Genomic DNA, 22,302 nt, shown 5'->3' on the forward strand with positions numbered 1-22,302 from the left:
GCCTTTAATAACTTTCCTTTGCAAACCACATAAATCCTTACCTATTTCAACATTTCAGCTCTTCATAGTCTTGCTGAAGCCAGTTTTCCAGCCTAATATTCATTCTCCCTTAAGTCAAACTATGCTTCTTGCAAGATGAACACCAGCTATTACATGATCATGCATTGAATTCCCCTTCTTGTAACTGTTTTTATTTTCTTTGAGCAAGGTACTCAGGACTTAGCACAGTGTCTTACATGTAGAAAAAATTTTGGGATCAATGTTTGTTTACGGAAGGTTAAATTGTTTTAATAGTTTGCTATTGATTTTTTTTCCTTGTTTCACTGTCTTTATATAGAAAAGAAATTTTCAGAAATATTGGAAGGAATATTTTGAACAATTTTTTAACCATTCATTTGTTCATTGATTCATTCATTTGCCCATTCATCATAGAACTTTCATTTGTGTTTGCTATGTGGTAAAATTGTAGTCACCCTATAACAAGCATTTATCATGCAGACAGAGCACTTATATGCAAAGTGTTTTTTTCACTTTTCTTTTTTTTATTGTTTAAAGTATTACATATGTCTCCTTCCCCCCACCCCCCCGCCACTCCCACCCCCAAGGGCAAGCCCCCACCACACCAGTGTCTGTGTCCATTGGTCATGTTAATATGCATGCATACAAGTCCTTTGGTTGATCTCTAACCACCCCCCTCCCCTGCCATTTGTCTCTGGATCTATCTTGCAAAGTATTTTAAGAACCCAGAAAAGATAACAATTATTTTTTGTAAGAGATTAATAAGGGAAGGCATTACAGGCAAATGCGACAAGTCAACTCTATACTTAATAGTGAGTAAAAAAATAAATGAAATATAGTGTGCATGAAATGTACTTTTCTGTTCAGATAATGCCTTTTCTTAAGAACCTTTTTTACTTCAAAAGAGCAGATGATGCTCCTTAGATTAAAAATGAGGAATTGTTTTCTGTGATGCGCTCTTGAACTCTTTAACAAGTAAAATGGAGATCTGTAAGTTGTTCCTCCATTACCACTAATGTGCTTGAATAGCTTACAAGGTACAAGATTGTAAATACTGTAAATGTGATCATGATAGATTCAATATGGGGTTTATTTTTGAATAGCAAGATAGTGACAAAGCTGAGATTTGAACTCAGTTTTCTCTGGACCTTGGGCCCTGAAAACATATAAATTTAATAATTTCAAACTAGGAATAAAGGAAATGATTAAAAGAAGAGCTGAGCAGTGGAAGACAGGGGGAGGCAAAGTGAAGAAGGAAGAACATTTGGGAAGTCTTGGGGCTGTGTTTTAGATTGAACAGGAAATTAAAACATGTTGGCCCCAGGAATGAAAATTGGTGACTTACATGCCTTCCAGTTCCTCCTCCTTTGCACTGGCCTTGCACAGTTTAGTCCAGTGTGTACTTCAGGGAAATAACAACTAAATAAGGGTTTTTTTCTCAAGGCTTCCTCTACGCAAGTTCTTTTTGTTACTCTAAGTGGAAAAATAGGTTACTAAAAAAGTCCTGTAAAATTAATCCTAACCAGCATATTTCATACAGTGTTTGTACAAACAGGGTCATTGTCTATAACCTGAATACTATATGTGTGCATTTATTCTAGAACCAAAACACCTGTTGGCTTCAACTTTCTGCTCCCCACCCTTTACAGCTTCTGGCCATGGGAGGGCTTTCAATCAAACGTGTTTTCTGTTGTGACACGTCAGGAAATAACATGCCATTATCGGATCAGTACAGTAAAGCTTTGTTTTGTTTTCAGTTTTCATGTCCCATGAATATATAGAAAGGAGAAGAATATCTGCTTTTAGTTGAAAACAAGTTTATAATTTTAAAATATCTCTAGCAACTTGTTCTACAAATGAAAACATACCTGACTGGCAGTAATTTTACTTGATTAATGTCAAAAGCTTGACCAAGGTTTAAATTTTCTTAATGATTTAGGTATAGAGTTTCTAGTGGTGATAGTTACACAAAATGTGTCCATTATGTAAAAAGTGAATGAAATGAATACAGTTCAATTTAATAAGTTAGTGGCTCTAATTTTAAACTGTGTATTTAAAATGATATATGCATATTAGCTAGCTACTTTATAACTATCAGCATCATATCAATCATGAAGTTACTTCTAATGCACTTTAGAAATGTGTTTTGCAGTTACTAGACACTTTGGCACAAGAACTGCAATCCAAGAAAGTATTTTGTTGTTTGTTGTCTTAAAAGCCTGTGAGTGGCAAGGACTAAATTTATTTTCCTACTAGAGGCCCGGTGCACGAAATTCGTGCACAGGGGAAGGGGGGTCCCCTCAGCCCAGCCTGCACCCTCTCCAATCCGGGACTCCCTCACAATCCGGGACCACTGGCTCCTAACTGCTCACCTGCGTGCCTGCCTTATCACCCCTAACTCCCCCGCTGATGGTCTGGTTACCCCCAACTGCCCCCCCCCCCCCCCAGCCAGCCTGGTAACGCCTCACTTACACCCCTGCTGGCCTGGTCACCCCACGCAGCCTGCTGCTCAGTCATTTGGTCATCCCTCACTAACCCCCCTGCCAGCCTGGTCGCCCCATGCAGCCTGTTCGGTTGTCTGTTCGGTTGTTTCGGTTGCGACGGTCACGTAGGCTTTTATATATATAGATTATCTAGATTGGAAAGATGAGCCAACCAAGCTTCCATTGGAGTTTCCCATTAATGGCATTGCAGTTTACAGTTGATAATAAACTGCGGCCTGCTTGCTTGGGTTTGCGTTCTTCCTCTTACTGTTGTGGCTTTGGGAAAAATCACTCAGCCACTCTGTGTCTCAGTTTTCTCTTCTGCAAAATGGAGATGGAAAATAGTATCTACTTCTTAATGGTATTGTTTGGTTTAGATAGGAAAAGTAGAAAAGCACTTAGAACATTGCCAGGAACAAAGCAAGCAATATAAATATTTGCTGTTGTGATTAGCATTCAAACTGAGCAATAATGAACTGTAGGGAACTGGTTCCATGACCCTAGCTTGGTGTCATGGCATAACGAAGAGACTGAAACTATGGTCATTGCTTTGTGCGATGGGAGGAAGAAGACACTGGCTTTGACCTTTTCTCTTTGAAATTTGTGGTGTAGCTTCAGCATTTTTTTTTAGTATTTAGGTTGCAAAAATGAGAGTTAGGCATGCTAATAGAGCTGCTATTGGAGTGGGAGGAATGCCCAGTGAACAGAACAGAACTCCAAGTGTCAAGCACATTGTTCCATGTATAACCCACCATGTTTCCAGGGATGTGTCTTTGTCACAATCATGAGTCTCCAGAATTTTCAGGTTTCAACAAATGTAGAAAAGCACTAATAGGTTTCATTAAATGTTTAAGTTCATGTCTTAGTTTTCTCTTTTAGAAAGTAGAAATCATAACTTTTCTCTACCACATTTGACTATATTTCTATAAAGCTCCTTACTAGAGCAGTAGAATTAGAGAATTTGAACCAGAAGGGACTTTCAGATCATCTAGTCAAAAACACTAATTTTATAATTGGAGGCCAGAGAGGGTAAGTTACTCATCCAAGGTAACACAGCTAGTATGAGTAAAGATAGTTTCAAAATGGAATCTTTTGACATCTTTTAAATATTATTTAGGAGTCATGCTGCTTTCTTTAAAATGTCCTCTGTTAGTCAGTTTTGCCCCTAAATCTCAGTGGTTTACTCTTGTTGCATGAGAGCTGTTGGTGGTGGTTGGCTGGGTGCTATCTGGGGTAGCAAGCCTCAGTTCATCTCCATGAATCTTTCATTCCAGGACTCAGGCCACAGGAGCAGCTTCTGTCTTGGGTATGGCACTCTCATGGCAGAGGCAGAAGACTGGAGGCCGGGGAAGTTATAGAATATGTTATGCCATATGTTATGTTTGCTCCCACTTCAAAGCAAGTCACATATGCACATCCCAAGTCAGTGGGATGGGGAAGGATGTTCTGCCTATTGGAAGCCATGGCCAATGCCAAGAGAAAATGGTTTATTGACTTCATGTCTTATATAAATAAATGCAATCAAATGGCTCAAAATTCAGTTGGTACAGTGTAAATATATAGGAGCAATCCTGTGGCATGAATTCAGTAGCAGAAGTTGTACAGTGGGACTGAAGGACCAAGGGAGCTGCTCTGCTTGCTTAAACCAGGAGGCATAGAGGAGGAGATGCCTGAGCTGGGCCTTGAAAATTGAACTTGCAATTAATATGTGAACGGAATACATTTCCAGTTGGAATTAACAGTTTGTGACAATCACAGAAACAGGAAAGAGCATGGTACAGTCAAGAAACTACAAGTAGGTGTTTATACTCAAGGATAGGATGCCACAGAGAACTCTGTTAAGGCATCTGCACTCTAGGCAATGGAAGAGCTTTAAAGAGAAGAACAAGTTCAGATGTACATCTGAAAAGCCTATTCTGATGACTGTGGAAGATGCATGTGGTGCTAGAAATGGGAAAGCAGCATATGAGCTTAGTGCAGTAGTCCAGGAGAGAGAAATGGAGGGCACCTTCCATGAGGTGGGGGCGGGGAGTAGGAATAGAGGGGTGCCCTCAACTGTCTCACTTTACTGTCTGGATTTCAGGATGACAGTGTTACTCACTGAGACATAGTATTTAAGCTGGGAGGAAACTCAGGGAATAAGATAATATGAATTAAAATTTTGACTTGGGCCCTAGCTGGTTTGGCTCAGTGGATAGAGCACCGGCCTGCGGACCAAAGGGCCCGGGGTTTGATTCCAGTCAAGGGCACATACCTCGATTGCAGGCTTCTCCCCGGCCTGGGCCCTTGGGGCTCATGCAGGAAGCAACCAATCGATGTGTTTCTCTCATGTTGATATTTCTCTCTATCTTTCCCTCTCTCTTCCATTTTCTCTAAAAATCAATGGGAAAAATATCCTTAGGTGAGGATTAAAAAACACACAAAATTCTGACTTGGTCCCTTTGAGGTAGGTGCCTGCAGGGATGTACTAGTAGAAGGCAACAGTGAGGGCTGCATTGCAGACAGAGGCTGGGAGTCATCCCCCATTCATTACAGTCATCAGAAACTGCATGTGTGCAATACAGCCAGTTGTGAGAGATTATGATTTCCCAGGTCAGAACCAATACGAAAGGAGCAGATGGAGGCAGAGAAGCCTGAGAAGTAGTGAGAAGAAAAGTAGAATAATGGTATTAGATGGAGTCAAATGTTTCCAGGAGGGAGCGTTCAACCTCTGTTTCCCTTTAAAAGGTGTCAGTTTCAGGAACAGCTTTGTCTGCTAATAATCATCACTTTATTATGAAACAGTAGCAATAAATTGACTTGCTTTCAGAGCTGTGATCAGTGCCTTGTGAGAGCTGCCTAAATCTACTTGCTGTTGGGCAATAGAGGGAGCCACTGGGTGGAAGGACTGAGAGTGTGGGATTCCGAGACTCATTGCCTGGTTTTGAATCATAGCACTAATATTTACCTGCTTTGTATCCAGGGACAAATGACTTAATCTTGCTACACATTTTAGTTTCTCCTCTGTAAAATGATGAAAATTATATCCATATCCCATAGGGTTATTATGGGGATTAAAGAAAATATCACATAAAAAAGCACTTAGCACAGGGCTTGCTTAAGGCAAGGGCTCAATAAAAATCCAATTGCTTTTATATTATTTCATAAAGAATGCTTACCTTTTGCACAGACAGTTAGAGGTGTTGGCCCATCTTGCACTGGAACATGTGCTTTGAACTGTTTTTCTGGGTGTAAATGATGGATCATGCTGAGTATTTACAGTTGTTCACCTGATTGATTCACCCCTGAACTAATAAGAGTCATTAGGAAGATGGTTGGCCAGCCTTTGAAGTATAGGCTGGGCCTAAGAGATGGTTTGTCTTTATGTAAAGTGTTTACTTGAACATGACCTGAATTATGTTTTCACTAGGTGATAACGAAACTTATTCTAAACAGAGGTTGCCCTGTATAACCTTCATCTAATATTTGTCTGAAATAAAAAGCAGGAACATATCTCATTTCATGGGTTCTCATTCAGTATGAAGAAATTTCAAAGTATAAGAGCTATCTGCTTTTGGAATACAAATGAATAATGAGCAAATCACCAATAGTTGTCTTGCATATGTAAGAAACAATGAAAAACATGGAAGGAGACTATATTCTGCTAGGAATATAAATTACCTAAAACACAAAAAGTCCTTTGTATTGTCATAGGAAGATAAAGATTGATTTCAAGGTATTTTAATTATAATACATGACATTTCTCAATGATGTCCATGTTCACTCTGTTTAACAAGTCTACTAATTACTATAACTGGGTGGGGAGATGGAGAGGAATTCAGGGGAGCCTTTCTGAGAGTTAGGGGGGAAATTTTGGAGGGAGAGGAAGATGGCATTCAGACATCTACCAATAAATTATAAATTTCTTTAAAAAACAGAAAAGAGGAAATAAGTGGTTAAAGGTTTCTACTGTTTCTACTGTCATTCATATGACACCCTAGATGGCTGGATGGGGATTCCAGCCCTGCAAGCAACCAGCAGTTTAGTTCAGACCTCTATGCTTTGTTTTTCTCATCAGTAAAAGAAGGATTTAGATTAAATTATCTTTAAACTTCCTGGTCGTTCACATAGCATATTCTTGACAAAATAGTAGAATCTGCAAAGACTGTTTAGTCTACAATTGCTCTTTCTGAGGACTTTTTTTTCTTCAAATTTGAAGCTCTTGAGAGGAGTGTCAAACCTCCCGCAAACAGAAACCCCAGAGGCTATGCCACTGTTGGGTTCATTTCATTAGAAATTCTTTTCATGTTTAGTAGATGTGTCATTTCACTTGATTACTTATTTCATTTGTGCATGTGTTCATTTATTCTACAAAAGATTTTAGGTTTAGTTTGGCTTACATTGCCAAAAGAGTACAAAATAAAGCTAAACATAAAAAAAAGAGACAAAACGGATGAAAAAGAATAGAGAAATTGATCTTGCTGAGCCTGTAATAGAAGGTAATTATCACAGTTTAGAAGTCGGGTTAGCTGGGGTTCTCTGCTAGACAAGGCGAAAAGGGAAACTGTGTCTTATGGGCTAATGTAAGAAGAGATGCATCGTGATTTCAAAGAGAAATGAGTTCATGGGGGCTTTCCATAAGGACTGTCAAGTATCATAATAGTGTGGACATTGTCTCAGGTGGTTAATTCTTATGTTTCCTCTCTAAACAAAGCTAGAAGCATTATGCATGTGTTCTTATTTTAAAGTCACTATACTTTTATTACAGTTGTTTTGGAAAACACAGAGTAAAATACTCACAAATCTGCCAATCTAACACAGCTATTTTTTTTAATTGTTTGAAATATTACAAATAGTAGTACATATGTCTCTTTTTTTTCCCCATTGACCTCCTCCCCATCCCCCCCTATCCCCCAGTACATGCCTTTACCTGCCCACACCCACCCCCCCCCCCCCGCCACAGTGTCTTGTATCCATTGGTTATGCTTATATGCATGCGTACAAGTCCTTCGGTTGATCTCTTACAGCGCCCCCCCACCCAACCTCCCCTGCCTTCCCGCTGTAGTTTGACAGTCTGTTTAATGTTTCTTTGCCTCTGTATCTATTTTTTCCCCTTTTCTTTCCTTTAAAAAATCTTGCCTCTGCAGACTAGAAATAAACATATAATAACAAAAAATGTTTGAGCCCCAATTTCAATGTCCAACAGTTCTGAGTCCCTGTTTCAATGTCAAACAGTTCCTTATGTGTACATGTCAGCAATGATATCTGGATGGTGGGCACATGGTGGCAATGCAGGTCCGATCCTCTCTGGTTTGGTCCTAGGCAACCTTCTGCGTTGCACAGCTGAACACAGCTATTTTCATGTTGGCAAATTTAATCATCTTTGCCCTTACGCAATTATGATTTTTACAAGCAATCTAAGCGTGTGTATTGAGGACATGTGAGCTGCCAGATGTATCCTCGTGTTTGCAATTCTATTATTCTCTTAATTATGTATCCCACTTATTTCACTTAACACATTATATGTTTTTTTCCTTGTTATTCCATAATTTTATGATTATACTAGGTGTACTAGTTAATAATGCGGATTTTTTTCAATAGATGGAGTTATACATATGTTGATATATATGTGATTTGATATGTATGCTATTTTGTTGTATTGACAACAAGCTTCAAAACTTCATATGTCAAAATTTCTGAAGGTGTTAACATCATAGGTATTTTTTTTTATTAATTTCAGAGAAGAAGGGAGAGGGAGAGAGAGATAGAAACATCAATGATGAGAGAGAATCATTGCTTGGCTGCCTCCTGCACGCCCCCAACTGGGGATCAAGCCCGCAACCCGGGCATGTGCCCTGACTAGAATCGAACCTGGGACCCTCTATCCACTGAGCCAAATGAGCTAGGGCATCATCATAGGTATTTTTACGCTTAAAAATGTCGAATTTTATGCCAAAAAAAAGAGCATTTGCAGGAAGTTTTAATTTATTACTTTATTTTGAAAAAAAGTGCTGCTGAAAGGTACTTCGGGAAGCTTATGGTGAACATGCTCCATCTCAAGATACTTGTGAATGCTGGTTTAAACACTTTAAAAGTGATGATTTCGATGTGAAAGACAAAGAACGTCCAGGTCAACCGAAAAAGTTTGAAGACCAACAATTACAAGCATTATTGGATGAAGATGCGTGCCAAACTCAGAAACAACTTGTAGAAAGATTAAACATTGCTCAGCAAACAATTTCTGATCATTTACAAGCAATAGGAAAGATTTTAAAGGAAGAAAAATGGGTGCCACATCAATTGAACGAAAGACAAATGGAAAACTGAAAAGTCATCAGTAAAATGTTGCTTCAATGGCACAAAAGTTTTTTTGCATTGAATTGTGACTGGTGATGAAAAGTGGATTTATTTTGAGAATCCCAAATGCACAAAATCATGGGTTGACCCAGGTCAACCATCAATATCAACTGCAAGGCCAAATCGCTTCCAAAAGAAGACAATGCTCTGCGTTTGGTGGGATCATGAGCTTCTAAAACCAGGTGAAACCAGTAATACTGATTGCTACTGACAACAAATAATCAATTTGAACCATGCTTTGATCATAAAACAACCAGAATGGGCCAGAATACACGGCAAAGTAATTTTGCTTCATGATAACGTACCATCACACACTTCAAAACCAATTAAAGACATGTTAAAAGATCTTGCCTGGGAAGTATTAACCCACCCACTGTATTCACCTGACCTTGCTCCTTCAGATTACCACTTGTTCCGATCGATGGTACACACACTTTCTGAGCAGCACTTCAAAACATACAGAAGAAGTGGAAAATTGGGTCTCTGAATGGTGGGCCTCAAAACAAGAAAAGTTCTATTGGGACAGTATCCACAAATTACCTGAAAGATGGGGAAATGTGTGCTAGCGATGGACATTACTTTGAATAAAGCACTTCTGATGTTTCTCTTGAAATTATCGTGTTTTCTTTGATTACAAAATCCACATTATTAACTGCTACACCTGGTACTATAGGCCCAGTGCACGAATTTATGCATGGGGCGGGGGTCCGGCCGGCCTGGCCCCATCAGGGCAGATCGGGGCTAGTCCTGTTGGGAGGAAGAGATGGTGAGAGGTGGGCTGGGTCAGCTATGGAGAGGGGCCGCAGGTGGTTGGCCAGCGGGCCCCGCCCCCAATTGGGGTGGGGGGGCCGATTGAGAATGGGGCCAGCCATGGAAAGGGGCTGTGGGTGGTGGGCCAATTGGGGGTCAATGGCCGGGGGAGGGGTTGTGGGAAGTTGGCTGGCCAGCCCCATCCCCAATTGGTGTGTGTGGGGGTGCGATTGGGGGTAGAGCTGGCTGGGGGGAGGGGCTGTAGGCCAATCAGAGTGGTGGGGGCTGATCGGGGTGGGGCAGGCCATGGGGAGGGGCTGTGCATGGTGGGCTGGCTGGCTTTGTCTCTGATTAGAGTGGGAGGGCCAATCTGGGGTTGGGCCAGGGGCGGCGGGCAGGAGAGGCTGCGGAAGTTGGCCGCTGGCCCCACCCCTCGATTGGGCAGGTTCACTGGCCGCAGTGGGCATCGTAGCCACCAGTCGTTACGGTGTTAAGGTCTCTGGCTTTTGATATACATAGATTTCCAACTCCCAATTTTCAGATTTAATATAATTTAACAGTCATTTAAAGCTATAAAAACACTGCAGTGAACATCTTTATACGTATAGCTTTTCCTATTTTGGGTGATTAACTCTGTTTAGTTTCTCATACATATGCTTTCATTGAATTTTTCTCTTGGAAATGAGCCACATTAATGGACATTATAAGGACCAGCCCTTTGCAATGTGTTGGTATAGTTACTACTAAGAATGTCAATGATGGCATTTCTCAGTGCATTTTCTGTTTTCTTTATGAGGATCTACATGAGAAATTTTTTTCCCATTTCAATGCCAGGAAGATGCTGCCTTTTTTTTTTTTTTTTTTTTTTGAGTAACAGTTTGTTAATATTTTTCTTCAGGGAATCAGGGAACTGAATGTGTTTCCCTCATGGCTATGAGCTCCAGAAATGCAAAGAGCCAAATCTTTGGCCCACATCTAGCAAACATGATTGGAATTTAAAGAATACCTCACCTGAAGCACACTAGTTGTATTCCTGGAGTCATCGTGCTCTCCTTTTCCTTTTGTCCTAGTTTCTTCATCCACTTATTTAAATTTTTAAAAAATTTTGATAATTTATGCAAGTCTCTGGATCTTGTTGGAACAAAGAAGGGAAATAACTAAATAAATGCATGTAAATATTTGGAATATTCCCTTAGGGTAAGTTTTGAAAAGTAGAAGCACTGGCTCTCATGTTGCATTAAATCTTAACCCAGTGAAAGATTTTCTGCAGGAAACTCAGCTAATATATAATATGATCCAAGTGTGTAAATTCCTGGTGATTTATTGCAGATCTAATATTTAGTGAGAAGTTAGAATCCTGAGAGAAATAAAGAGTCAAATGGTTTCTCAGGGACTTTCTCTGCAATAGCAGATGCTGCAAAGACAATTTTCCTGTGATACTGCGGGAGACACTTTTCTATTAAATTGTCTGACAAAATACTGATGTACAATTATGTATTGTTAAAGAGATACTCACCTTCTTAAGATGTCATGTATAAACAATACAGTTGAAATTTGATTCTGAAAATTTAAGAACAAGCTTTCATATGGGTTTTTTCTATTTTATAATGATTTTTTTAGACCATAGGGGTCTTGAGGGTAAGACCAACATTTTTCTCAAAAATATCATTACTATTTGCATAGATATATGGTTAAAACTCATGATGTCTATGCTATATAATATCTAGAAGAGACAGTCTATTTTTGTGTATAAGAGTTTGATTATGTCATCTTTGACTGTGAAGGTCTCCTAGATCAGTAATAATCCTGGAAGACCTCAGGTCATGAGAGCTATCAGATGTTTCCTCAAAGAGCTTTTTTAGTAAGTTTTTTGACTCACCTAACATAGACATTCTCTTAATAGTCTTCACATAATGCAACCTACCAGTTTAACAGTCAAGCTTACTGACTGATGCCCACAGCACACTTACTATACCTAGGCAGGAGCCCTAGGGGACCCACTAACTGAATTGTATGCATAAAAATAATTCGTTCTGTTTGTTCCCTTTGGTTTTAGTGAATTTCTTTTTTTCCCAGAAAAGGAGAGAACAACTCTTCAACCTGATACACTTCAATATTTTAAGACAGATGTACTTTCTTCTTTCAAAACTCCTCAGACTAGCATCCTGCTCTATTTGCTATATAATGAAATGCAGTGACACATGTGTGCCTTGAATTCTGTTTTAAGGGGAGATGCAATATAAAAACTCAATTAAATGTTATTTACTTATTGGCATAGATCCACCCTAACATGGTTTCTGAAGCAGTGGTATGGTAGGAGTTATCATGATTATTTTTGTAATAGTTTTAAAAAGTACAAACAAGCCAGTGTGGCTCAATGGTTGAGCATTGACCTGTGAACCTGTCAGGGCACATTCCTGGGTTGTGGGCTAATTTCCCCAGCAGCCAATGGATGATTCTCTCTCATCATTGATGTTCTATCTCTCTTCCTCTCCCTTCCTCTCTGAAATTAATAAAAAAAGAAAGTACAAATAAACCTTCCAGAGAGAAATCAAATTAACAGGAGTTAAGTGCAGAAGTTCTCTTACACAGAATTAATAGTAATTTCTTCACTTCACATGTTTGGTGGCTACTAGGTTATGTAGCCATTATTGTTCATCAGAGTGGAGGATTTTCCTGTGGAAGTGGCTCTCTTTTGCTGACAGTGCTCTGTGATAATGCTGATGTTCTAATGTAGCACTCACACATTGGACATTTAGATATATCTATCATCCTTTGTGAATGATGACATTCAAACTATCCCTGTGGGGATATGTAGATAAGATCATTGGTCTCATTCTCTAGATAAGGAAACTGAAATGAAATTTCTTGCCTAATGTCAAAGAACAAATGGCTGGCAGACAAGATTAGGGCAGTAAATTCTTGATTTTTAATACTTTGTTCAATCATCTAAGTCATATTGTTTTACTCAGTATATGACCAGGTTATTATCAGTTAGTAGGAATAGAGCTATGTCCAAATGATGCCAGAGGACTAGTCAGAAAATAAAAACTAGCTCAATCAACTATTTGTTTATCTATAAAATGCCAAACTCCTTGTTATATTGATATTTTTCATTGAGTGTACTAGGTTGTCTTTGAGTGTTTCAGACATAGCCTCTACACATATTACATTCAAAATTTAATTTCTGGAAGTTCTGTCTTAAAAAAATCTAACTTTGGAATATCTTGGATTTCATAATGACTTAATATGTTCTGAGTAATATGCTAGTGGTGTGGTAGAATGGGGACAGGACTTTGAAATTTCTGTTTGATGAAATCTCACAGCACTCCTTTGTGCAGTGGTAGACAAACCCGTTTCTACCATGAGAGACAATGTAACATAAGATCTCACCACTAGGAGAAAGCTGGGCTTCTATGTCAACCTCTGACTACTTGTAAAAGCATTTGCACCTGCAAATAGGACTGAAATCTCAACACTCTATTGATATCACATGAATTCCCCTAGAACCAGTTACTCTGGATGTGAAGGTGCCCAAATAATCAGGTGACTTGGGCCAGGGTCCTTATAGAAGTTTATGAGCAGAAATAATTGATTTCTTTAAACATTCAACAAACATTTATTGTACTCTTCTTGGACATATTCAGGTAGATTAATCAGTTGACAGGTGAAACATTTTTCCCCTAGGTCAAACAGCATAAATGAGAGTCAAGAAGCAAACTCAGTATGCTTGGCCTTTTAGCTCAGTTCATTCAATCATGATTCTACTGAGTTTTTGATGGATGATTCCATTATATTTTATAGTTAGCCTTATATTTTTTGCAGTTGAGCTACTAAAATGCTTAACTAATTTGAACCCATAGTAATTCACAGTAAGAATGACACAAGTATTATTATTCACTTCTGGTCTATAGAATTTGGAGTGGGTTGGTTCAATAATAAAGATTACAGTGAACCAAAAAGGAATAGAAAATTTATTTATCCCTAGTTCTGAGACCCCCTGAATTCAATCTTTATTTGGAATGTCAAGGCAAATGTGTGGATTCACTACTAACAAATTAAAACCACTTTTAAAAAACAATCATATAATTTGGATTTGATTACTCAGGAATACAATATTAAAAGTGCCTCCATCCCGACTACAATGTATTGGTTTCCTTGATATAGCTTCTATGGTCTAATTTTTAAATTACACAAATCTTTCAATTTTGTTTAGACTGAAAACTTGAATGAACCGCATAGAAATACCCTTGATGTCAGTAAGAGACGAAGCAGTTATTTTTTGTGTTATGTTGCAAAAAATTAAGAAATTGGCTATAAGCATGAATGACTGTACTCTAATAGTCTTTATATCCTGGAGCTAAGTTTGTTTTCCTTCCATTAAAAAGAAAATTCCAAGGAAATCTTGTCCAGAAAGTATTTGTATAATTACCTATTTAATTTTGCAGCTGACATTTCAAAAGCTTATATTTCACTTCAAATCCAAGAGTTAGTGACATTATTCATTCATCTAGCAGATGTTTGTTAGCTGTTTCTCTGTGCCAAGCTCTGGATTAAGACAGCAGAGTCTCTGCCCTTCATGGAACCACCTCTACTGAGATGAATACCATAACATCCTATCTAATAAAAGAGTAATATGCAAATTGACCATCACTCCAACACACAAGATGGCTGCCCCCATGTGGACACAAGATGGCCACCACAAGATGGCCAGCAGGGAGGGCAGTTGGGAGGAATCAGGCCTGCAAGGGAGGGCAGTTGTGGGCAATCAGGCCAGCAGGGGAGAGCAGTTGGGAGGGACCAGGCCTGTAAGGGAAGGCAGTTGGGGGTGATTACGTCTGCAAGGGAGGGCAGTTATGGGTGACCAGGCCAGCAGAGGAGGGAAGTTGGGGGTGACCAGGCCTGCAGGGAAGGGCAGTTGGGGGGGACCCAGGCCTGCAGGAGAGAGTAGTTGGGGGGGACCAGGCCTTCAGGGGAGGGCAGTTAGGGGTGACCAGGCCTTCAGGGGAGGGCAGTTAGGGGTGACTAGGCCTGGAGGGGAGGGCAGTTAGGGGCAATCAGGCTGGCAGGGGAGTGGTTAAGGGGTGATCAGGCTGGCCGGCAGAAACAGTTAGGGGCAATCAGGAAGGCAGGCAGGCAAGCAGTTGGGAGCCAGCAGTCCTAGATTGTGAGAGGGATCCCAGATTGGAGAGGGTGCAGGCTGGGCTGAGGGACACCCCCCTCCCCGTGCACGAATTTCATGCACTGGGCCTCTAGTGTTATTATAAATATATATATACCATTAAACAGGAGCTGGGAAGGGGTATATTCCATAAGGTGGGTGGGGAAGGCTGGTTCTGGGGATTTAAATTGAAATCTTATGGGAAGATGCATAGGAAAAGCTTTCAAGTGGTGTTCAAGGCTCCAAGGTGAGAACTAAGTATTGTGAAAGGGGAACAAAAAAGAAAAAAAAGAAATAGGAATTTAGAGAGAAGAAGCAACAGCTCTTAGTACGGTGTGGAGGGGGTCCATGGGAAAAAATAAAAAACACAAACAAAGGGGGCATCTGTAATACTTTCAACAATAAAGATAAATTAAAAGAAATGTTGGAACACTAAGAAATGTGGAAACATTTGGAAATGTGGAGATTTCTTAAAGCTTGCTCTTGATGAAGAAGCTGAGGCCCAGCGAGATTGACATGTTTTGGTCATATAAAGTTAAATTGTAATATGAGTCTCCCATCTCCCCATCTTTTTGGTTAAAGACAATTACTTTTATTGTGTTTGACAACTCTGGATGTATTACACAGAATTGGGTTTTACAATGGAGGGTTTAAATCTTTATCTGCAACTAGTTGGCAAACACTTATTAGGCTTTCTTTATAATCAATATCAATCATTATGATTTGCATCCCTTTTTAAGAAAATCACAAGGAGTATTTTGATTCACCACTCATCTATTGACTTTAGTCTCTAACTTGGAAATCATTAGGTCTGCAGTGGTGCACTAAAAAGGAAGTCCTAAGTTTATGCTTAACTTCCATGTAGTCAATTTGGAACCAGATATTGTTCATCTTGTTTAAATATGGGGATTTTTTTTATTGATTTTCATCATTTCTAATTATAGACCTACTGGCTAACTAGACATCTCAGCTATAATGTGTGCACTTTTCTTTTCAATGGATGGCAAAGATTGAATATTCAGGGCAATAATTTATATAAACTGCAGATATATTTTATATTTAGCTACCTTTCTACTGCTAATATTTTATTACTTTGTGGAGAAATAAATTTGGGCTAATATTGTTTACAGCTCTCTTTGATATATTGTTAACCTTTTAACCCATACATAGGAATCTGCTACGTACTTAACTCTGTATCTTAATAAAACCTTTTTATTTGGTGATGATTTTACAGGCCAATTAACATTGCCCAAAGTTATAATCAGTGGGAATGATAACTTGACACAGAGAGAACATGCAAGTGTTCCAGATACCTAAATATTGTAATTTAAGAAGTTTATAATGCTTTTGGAGGAGCTAACTATACTCTTGCCCTCTATATATTTTTTTTAAAGTTTAGTCTGTTATACACTCACAAAATGAATATACTAATGTATCCAGCACCCAGTCAAGAAATAGAATATCACCAACACCCCAGTCTGACTCTTAATATCAACAGTTTTGCTTCTTTTTACATCTTTAAATAATGGAACCATAATTTTGTGTTTGTGAGATTCATTCATGTTGCTGTGTTATTGTTATCTGTTTATTTACATATCTTTATAGTATTCCACTGGAAAAATATAAACAATTTATATTAGTCCATTCTATATTTGATGGACATGTAGATTGTTTCCAGCTATAGGTTCTGACAAAAATGCCACTAAAAACATTCTTATATATGCGTTTTGATGAATATATTGTGTATTTTTGTTTATTAAGAGTGGAATTACTACATTATAGGTCTTGTTATGTTCAACTTTAGTAGATCATGACAAATCGTTTTCCAAAGTGGTTGTAAAAATTACGGTTTTATCCACTGTGTGGAGAGAGATAATTCTAGTTATTCATGTCCTTATCAACACTTGACATTGTCTTTTTTTTTTTTAATTATAGCTCTTCTGGTGTACACCAATTACTTTTCCAGAAAAACATTGTCCTAGCTTTTGACATGCCCTCAGTAAACCTCTGTGCTTGGATTGAGATGTCTTCTCAGTCTTCTTTCCGTTCATGAAAGCATTGCTCCAACTTGACTGATTAATAAAGCATAAGTTTCTGTATTTAGCAAGGAATGCAGAGTATCTCTCTTCCTGGTAAATGCTGCTCAATACTTATCAATAACTTTGCTAAGTGAATGGGTAGCTATGAAGAGCTTCAGTAAATATTTTTAATGCAAGTGCGGAAAACCAGATTCAAACTAATTTAAAACAAAAATTATGTAATTAATTGACTCTTATAGCTGACAAGCCAGGCTTGGCTGGCTCCAGGGGTTAAGCTTTACATTTCCTATCAAGATTCTGTTTTTCCACTTGAACAGCTTATCTTCTTAGGCAACTCACCTCTTTCCCTGGGGGGTTGGGGGGTGGGGGAAGAAATTTTCTGGTAGTTCCAAACTCCCAGCAGTTAAACAGAAACAGAAGCAAGACAACAACGGTAACAAATTTCTTCCTGTATTTCTAGAGCTCTCTAATACAAGTCCTGGAATTCAGTCTTCTTGGCTCTGACTGCCTTCCTTGGCTCAGGGTCGGCACCAGGTCCCTTTGGACCGCATGCTCTTAGAGGATCATTGATTCTTCAAGGAATATTGGGGTGCCATTACTAGAAGAGAGGACAATGGTTAGTGGAAAACAAAAGCAACAGAATAGGCACTGCAAGTCAGGTGACTTGAAAAAAGGGCAAGTGGTCTATTCCTCAATGCTATAGGACTTATCCCTGGGATAAACGAAACTGCTGGAAAATTGTATACATAGACTGTGTCATGTTAGGCCCCATGGAATTGCTTTTATTGAAATGTGCTAGGACATATCAGCCTGTATTGAGAGACAGAGAATGAATGGCCCTGCAAAAGTTTGTATATTATTGTCTGATAATACTGAGGACACTGATTAGTCTATTTCAATGTCCATGTTATAGGATTTCATGGGAGAAAATTCTTCCTGGTCTTTGTATCAAGAAGGTTGAACTATATTTAAACACCTTTTATGATTTTATCTTATAAATGCTGCAATTTCTGAAACTGATAACATTTCCTCTTCGCATTGCTAGAATGATAGAGTCAATTGTATGGCTTGTTTTAGTCAAATATATTATGCCGCAGTGCATAGTTTTCTAGGGCTAGCCTCACTCTGTTATTTTTATCTTGTATTTCCTTTAAATTATTATTTCACAACTCTTTTTTTTAAATTCTGCTGTCTGTCCATTGTAAATATTCTGAAGTCTTTTCTGAAACAAAGTTGACAAATAAGTAGAATTTGTGAAAATTTTATTTCATACATTCAAACTGTCACCACAAAATAAGTAAATCTGCTTGGCTTTGGCAAGAAGTTATTAATGGGACTTATTTTGGGTTCCAGTTTTAGCTGAAAGGGTCGTGAAACACTACAAAATCAGAAGACTGGATGAAGGGGGCTTTTTCCTTACTCGGAGAAGAACCTTTACAACACTGAATGAATTCGTGAGCCACTATACCAAGACTAGCGATGGCCTGTGTGTCAAGCTGGGGAAACCATGCTTAAAGGTGAAATGCTTTCAAGCTGTGTTCACTTATTTTTGAAGTTAAGTTTTCCCCTTAAGATACTAAATATTTTTCATGTGATTCATCAGTTCAGAAAAAGATAAAAGTCATTTGGTTACCTAAGGCATGGATAGGTAAACTATGGCCATGTGCCAATACCATCTCACACTTTCTTTTGTTAGTGAATTTTATGGGAACATAGACATGCTCATTTATTTACAAATTCTCTTTGCTTTTTTACTGTAATAGCAGAGTTTAGTAATTGCAATAGAGACTGTATGACCCACAAAGCCTAAAATATTTACTATCTTATTCTTTTCAGAAAAAGTTTGCTAACCCTTGACCTAAAGTAATCACTGAAGACAGAAAATATTCATCCTTTGCACTAAGAAATTAATATGGAATCCTGCCATTGGATCACTTAATGATATGGCTGGAGAGAAAAAAAGTGCCAGAATATAATTCCTACTTAGATCTGCATTCAAGAATATTAATATGAAATTACTAGATTCATTATCTGGATGAGTTGTCTGCATATAGATATCATTTAACTAATAGTTCTAACAGTTTGATTGTTTGACCTAAGCTGTTTGGTGGGAGGAAATAACATTTACAGACTGTGTCTGCCTCCATCATTATTTAGTTGTTTGCTTGTTTTACCTAAGTGCATTTAAAGTTACGCAGTGGTCATGTGCTGTGGTGGGGCAAGCCCTCAGCTTCTTCTCAGAGTCCAGGTCTCACATACTGTCAGTGGGATAGCCAGCACCGTGGTTTATATCTGGATGATTGATGAAAGCATGGTGACACCTGGTCAGAATTTTATGGACAGCAGAAGCTGAAGAATTTTATATAGTATGTATAGAATGCATTGAGTTAAATCCTGCCAAGTTAATATGCAATTTTGGTGTAAGTATGTATATCCTAGATAGTACAGGAATGACCTCAAAATAGTATCTAAGCTCATGCAAAGAAAATCTTCCAAAGATAGAGCTTATATACAAAACATACAAAGATATAGCTTATAAAATACTCAAATACTCAAAATATAGCTTATATACGAAAATATAGCTTACAAAATACTCGGTTTAACTAATATTGTTAAATCCAGTGGGGAAAAGGGTATATGAAGAAGCATAGGATAGTAGATGGTAAACTAGACTATGGACTCTAGGAGTGGCCTGGCCTTCTTGGTTACAGGGTGGAACCTAGCTGAAAATATTGATTTATTAAATGGACAAGTAAATGGATGAATGAACAAATAAATGAATTTCAAAAAAGATGAAAATTTTAATTATGCAAACATATGTGATGCATATAGTAAATGCTATAGGCCAAAGAGTTTGGGAAGTAATTGAGAATGAGGTGGAAGCTTCAATTTGGTCTTAAAATTGGGAGGATTTAGTTAGGCAAACAGGCAGAGAGAAATCATGCCAGACTCATGTGAGGGAGGGATTGGGGGTGGGTGGGACAGATGGACAGCAGGTGCCTGAGTTAACAGGATATGGGGGGAGATCAGCTTAAAGAAGTAATTATATAGATTCTACCATGACCGCTTTTTATTTAAAGCAATTAATATACAATTTATAATATTTTGTTTTTTGAAATGGTCTTTTTTAAAAAAGTACATGGACTATTATTTTCATTCAAAACATTGTTAAATCTTTTTTCTTACAAGTATTCTTATTATTCCATGACACAGATACAAGTGCCAGCTCCTTTTGATTTGTCATATAAAACTGTGGACCAGTGGGAGATAGACCGAAACTCTGTACAGCTTCTGAAGCGATTAGGATCCGGTCAGTTTGGCGAAGTGTGGGAAGGCCTCTGGAACAATACTACTCCAGTAGCAGTAAAAACGTTAAAACCAGGTACGAAAATGAGAGTGTCAGAGGTTCAATGGCATATGTTGATTTTTATAAGTTCAGCTTGCTTGGCCAATGCAGACATCATGCAAGTGTTGTAATCACTCTCTGGCCCAGGTGACCATAACCCCGGGCCAAGTCTTAGACTGTAAGGGCAAGAGTATGCTCCCTGGATCAGCTAAGTCTTAATAGGTCCCCGTGTAAGATTTCAATAGGCGTCTTTTCTCGAAGGCTAGGCTCGAACCCTCCAGTGTTCCTCCTCCCCTTTTCTCCTAGGTGTAGTTAAAAACACTCCTTTACTGAATATACTTCAATGGGTGGAAACTTGGAGTTATTTCAGGGAATGATTATTTTCTTACACACTGATTGTGTATGGTCAAAAGACAAAATGGCCCATCTAAAGACCTTGTATTTGAACATGTAGGAACTATTTTTTCTTCTATCTTCTTTTTCCCTGTAGTGAAAATTGAAAGTATACTAACATCAGTATTTATTCAGCCAGACATTATTTGATCTATTTTAAAGATGAGGTAGGAGAACTGAGAGAGATGAAATAACTTTCTCAAGACTTACTTGTCATACAATTATTGAGGAAATTTTTAAACTACTCCATGCCTCCGCTTTATCATTTGCAAAATAGGGTTAATAGAGGTAAAGCCAACCTAGCGGGGTTGCTCTGAAGATTAAATTAGGTCATCAGTGGAAATGCTTTACATAATGTCTGGTTTAGAGTACCTGACCAATCAAACTATAATGATCAAACTATAATAAATGATAACAAAGTCAGTAAAGGCAGAGCTAGAATTTGAACTCACATCTACTCCTATTGCATCACACCCCAAGGAAATGACATTCTACGAAAGTGAAATGTTGCTGTAGTAGCTGCATACTTACTTCAAATAACGGGAAAGAATAGTGACCAAAAGCTAGAATAGAATTCTCTGGGGGACCTCCATTATTTATCTAGTCCAGAATTCTCAGACGTCTAGGAAGCCACCAGGTGGCAGCACTTGAGCACCTGGGTGCTGCTGGCTAGCTAGCCGTCTTGTAAACACTATTGTTCCAAACTGACCAAGGATTGGATTTAAAAGTTTTGAGGTGAACATCTCAAATACTGCACAGACTGCTACACCATAAGAAAGTTTGCAGTTTCAGCATTAGATCATGTTATATTCCTTTTGCTGACATCAAACCAGGTTTTTGGTGTTTGCTGTGATCAAATGCAAGATCCACACAAAAATCATTGTGAAATAGGAAATGTAGATAGCAGTGTTCTATCTGCTTCCAAGACCTGAGAAATTGTGCACTGCCCAGTAGATGCATGCATTCCTTTAGAAATTAATTGTAGTTGAGAATAAAATTTTAAAAATTATTTTTGTTAGGATACAAGTACATCTTAAGTTGTTTGCATTTAACCAAGTAATTAATAGGACTGTTAGGTATTCATTTTGGCTTAGGAGCATTGTGAAAAAGTTACTGCGGCAGTGAGTGTGCCATGAACTGAGTAAGTGTGAGACCCTCTGGTATAACAGTTAAGAGCATAAAGTTTGGGGTAGGACACACCTGAGTCTTAACGTGGCTCTGCCCCCTATGACTTTGGACAATTTATTAAAATTTTGAACCTCCTCATCTGAAGTGGAAATTATGTCAGTTCCTACTTCATAGGATATTATAAGGATAAATTGAGTAAATTTACATCAAATGTCTGCAGTGAGTTCTTAATAAATGTTAGCTTCAATCAGCTGCGGACAGATGTCCACTGATGTACAAATTTGCCAGTGCAGGGGCCCAGCCTTGCCATTTACCTCTGCCCACAGAGAACAATGCAGAGGCACTTTTAAGTGGCCAAATGCCATGCAAGTACTCCAGGTGAGGGAGGGCGACCTGTTCCAGCACCTGAGATTTTTCACAGTCACCGTGTGTTGAGGATTTTGAATCCTAATTCTGTTGACAATTGACAGTAAACTTTAAAGTTCAATCTAATGCTTTTCCAAAAAGAAGCAGCTAGCTATCCATTCTAACATTGCTCTCGAAGGAAGACCTTCTAGAGGTCAAAAAAGAACAAAAAATCAGGTTTCTTATATCAAAAAATGTGCCGCAATAGTTTTCTCTCCAACAGGAATAATTATTATTGATTTA

The 22,302-nt window shown here is 38.5% G+C and overlaps 1 protein-coding gene across 1 annotated transcript in view; it reads left to right on the forward strand.

The window, feature by feature from the left end:
* FRK (fyn related Src family tyrosine kinase) overlaps positions 1-22,302 on the forward strand; it is a gene marked incomplete at its 5' end in the record, with an annotated part of 88,649 nt that overhangs the window by 54,942 nt on the left and 11,405 nt on the right. Inside the window, 2 exons of the mRNA XM_080663800.1 lie at positions 18,141-18,304; positions 20,001-20,169. Coding sequence (XP_080519926.1) covers positions 18,141-18,304; positions 20,001-20,169 — 333 coding nt within the window. The remainder of the gene's footprint in view (positions 1-18,140; positions 18,305-20,000; positions 20,170-22,302) is intronic.

Source organism: Plecotus auritus (genome assembly GCF_963455305.1).
Source record: "Plecotus auritus genome assembly, chromosome: 4".
Taxonomy (NCBI): domain Eukaryota; kingdom Metazoa; phylum Chordata; class Mammalia; order Chiroptera; family Vespertilionidae; genus Plecotus; species Plecotus auritus.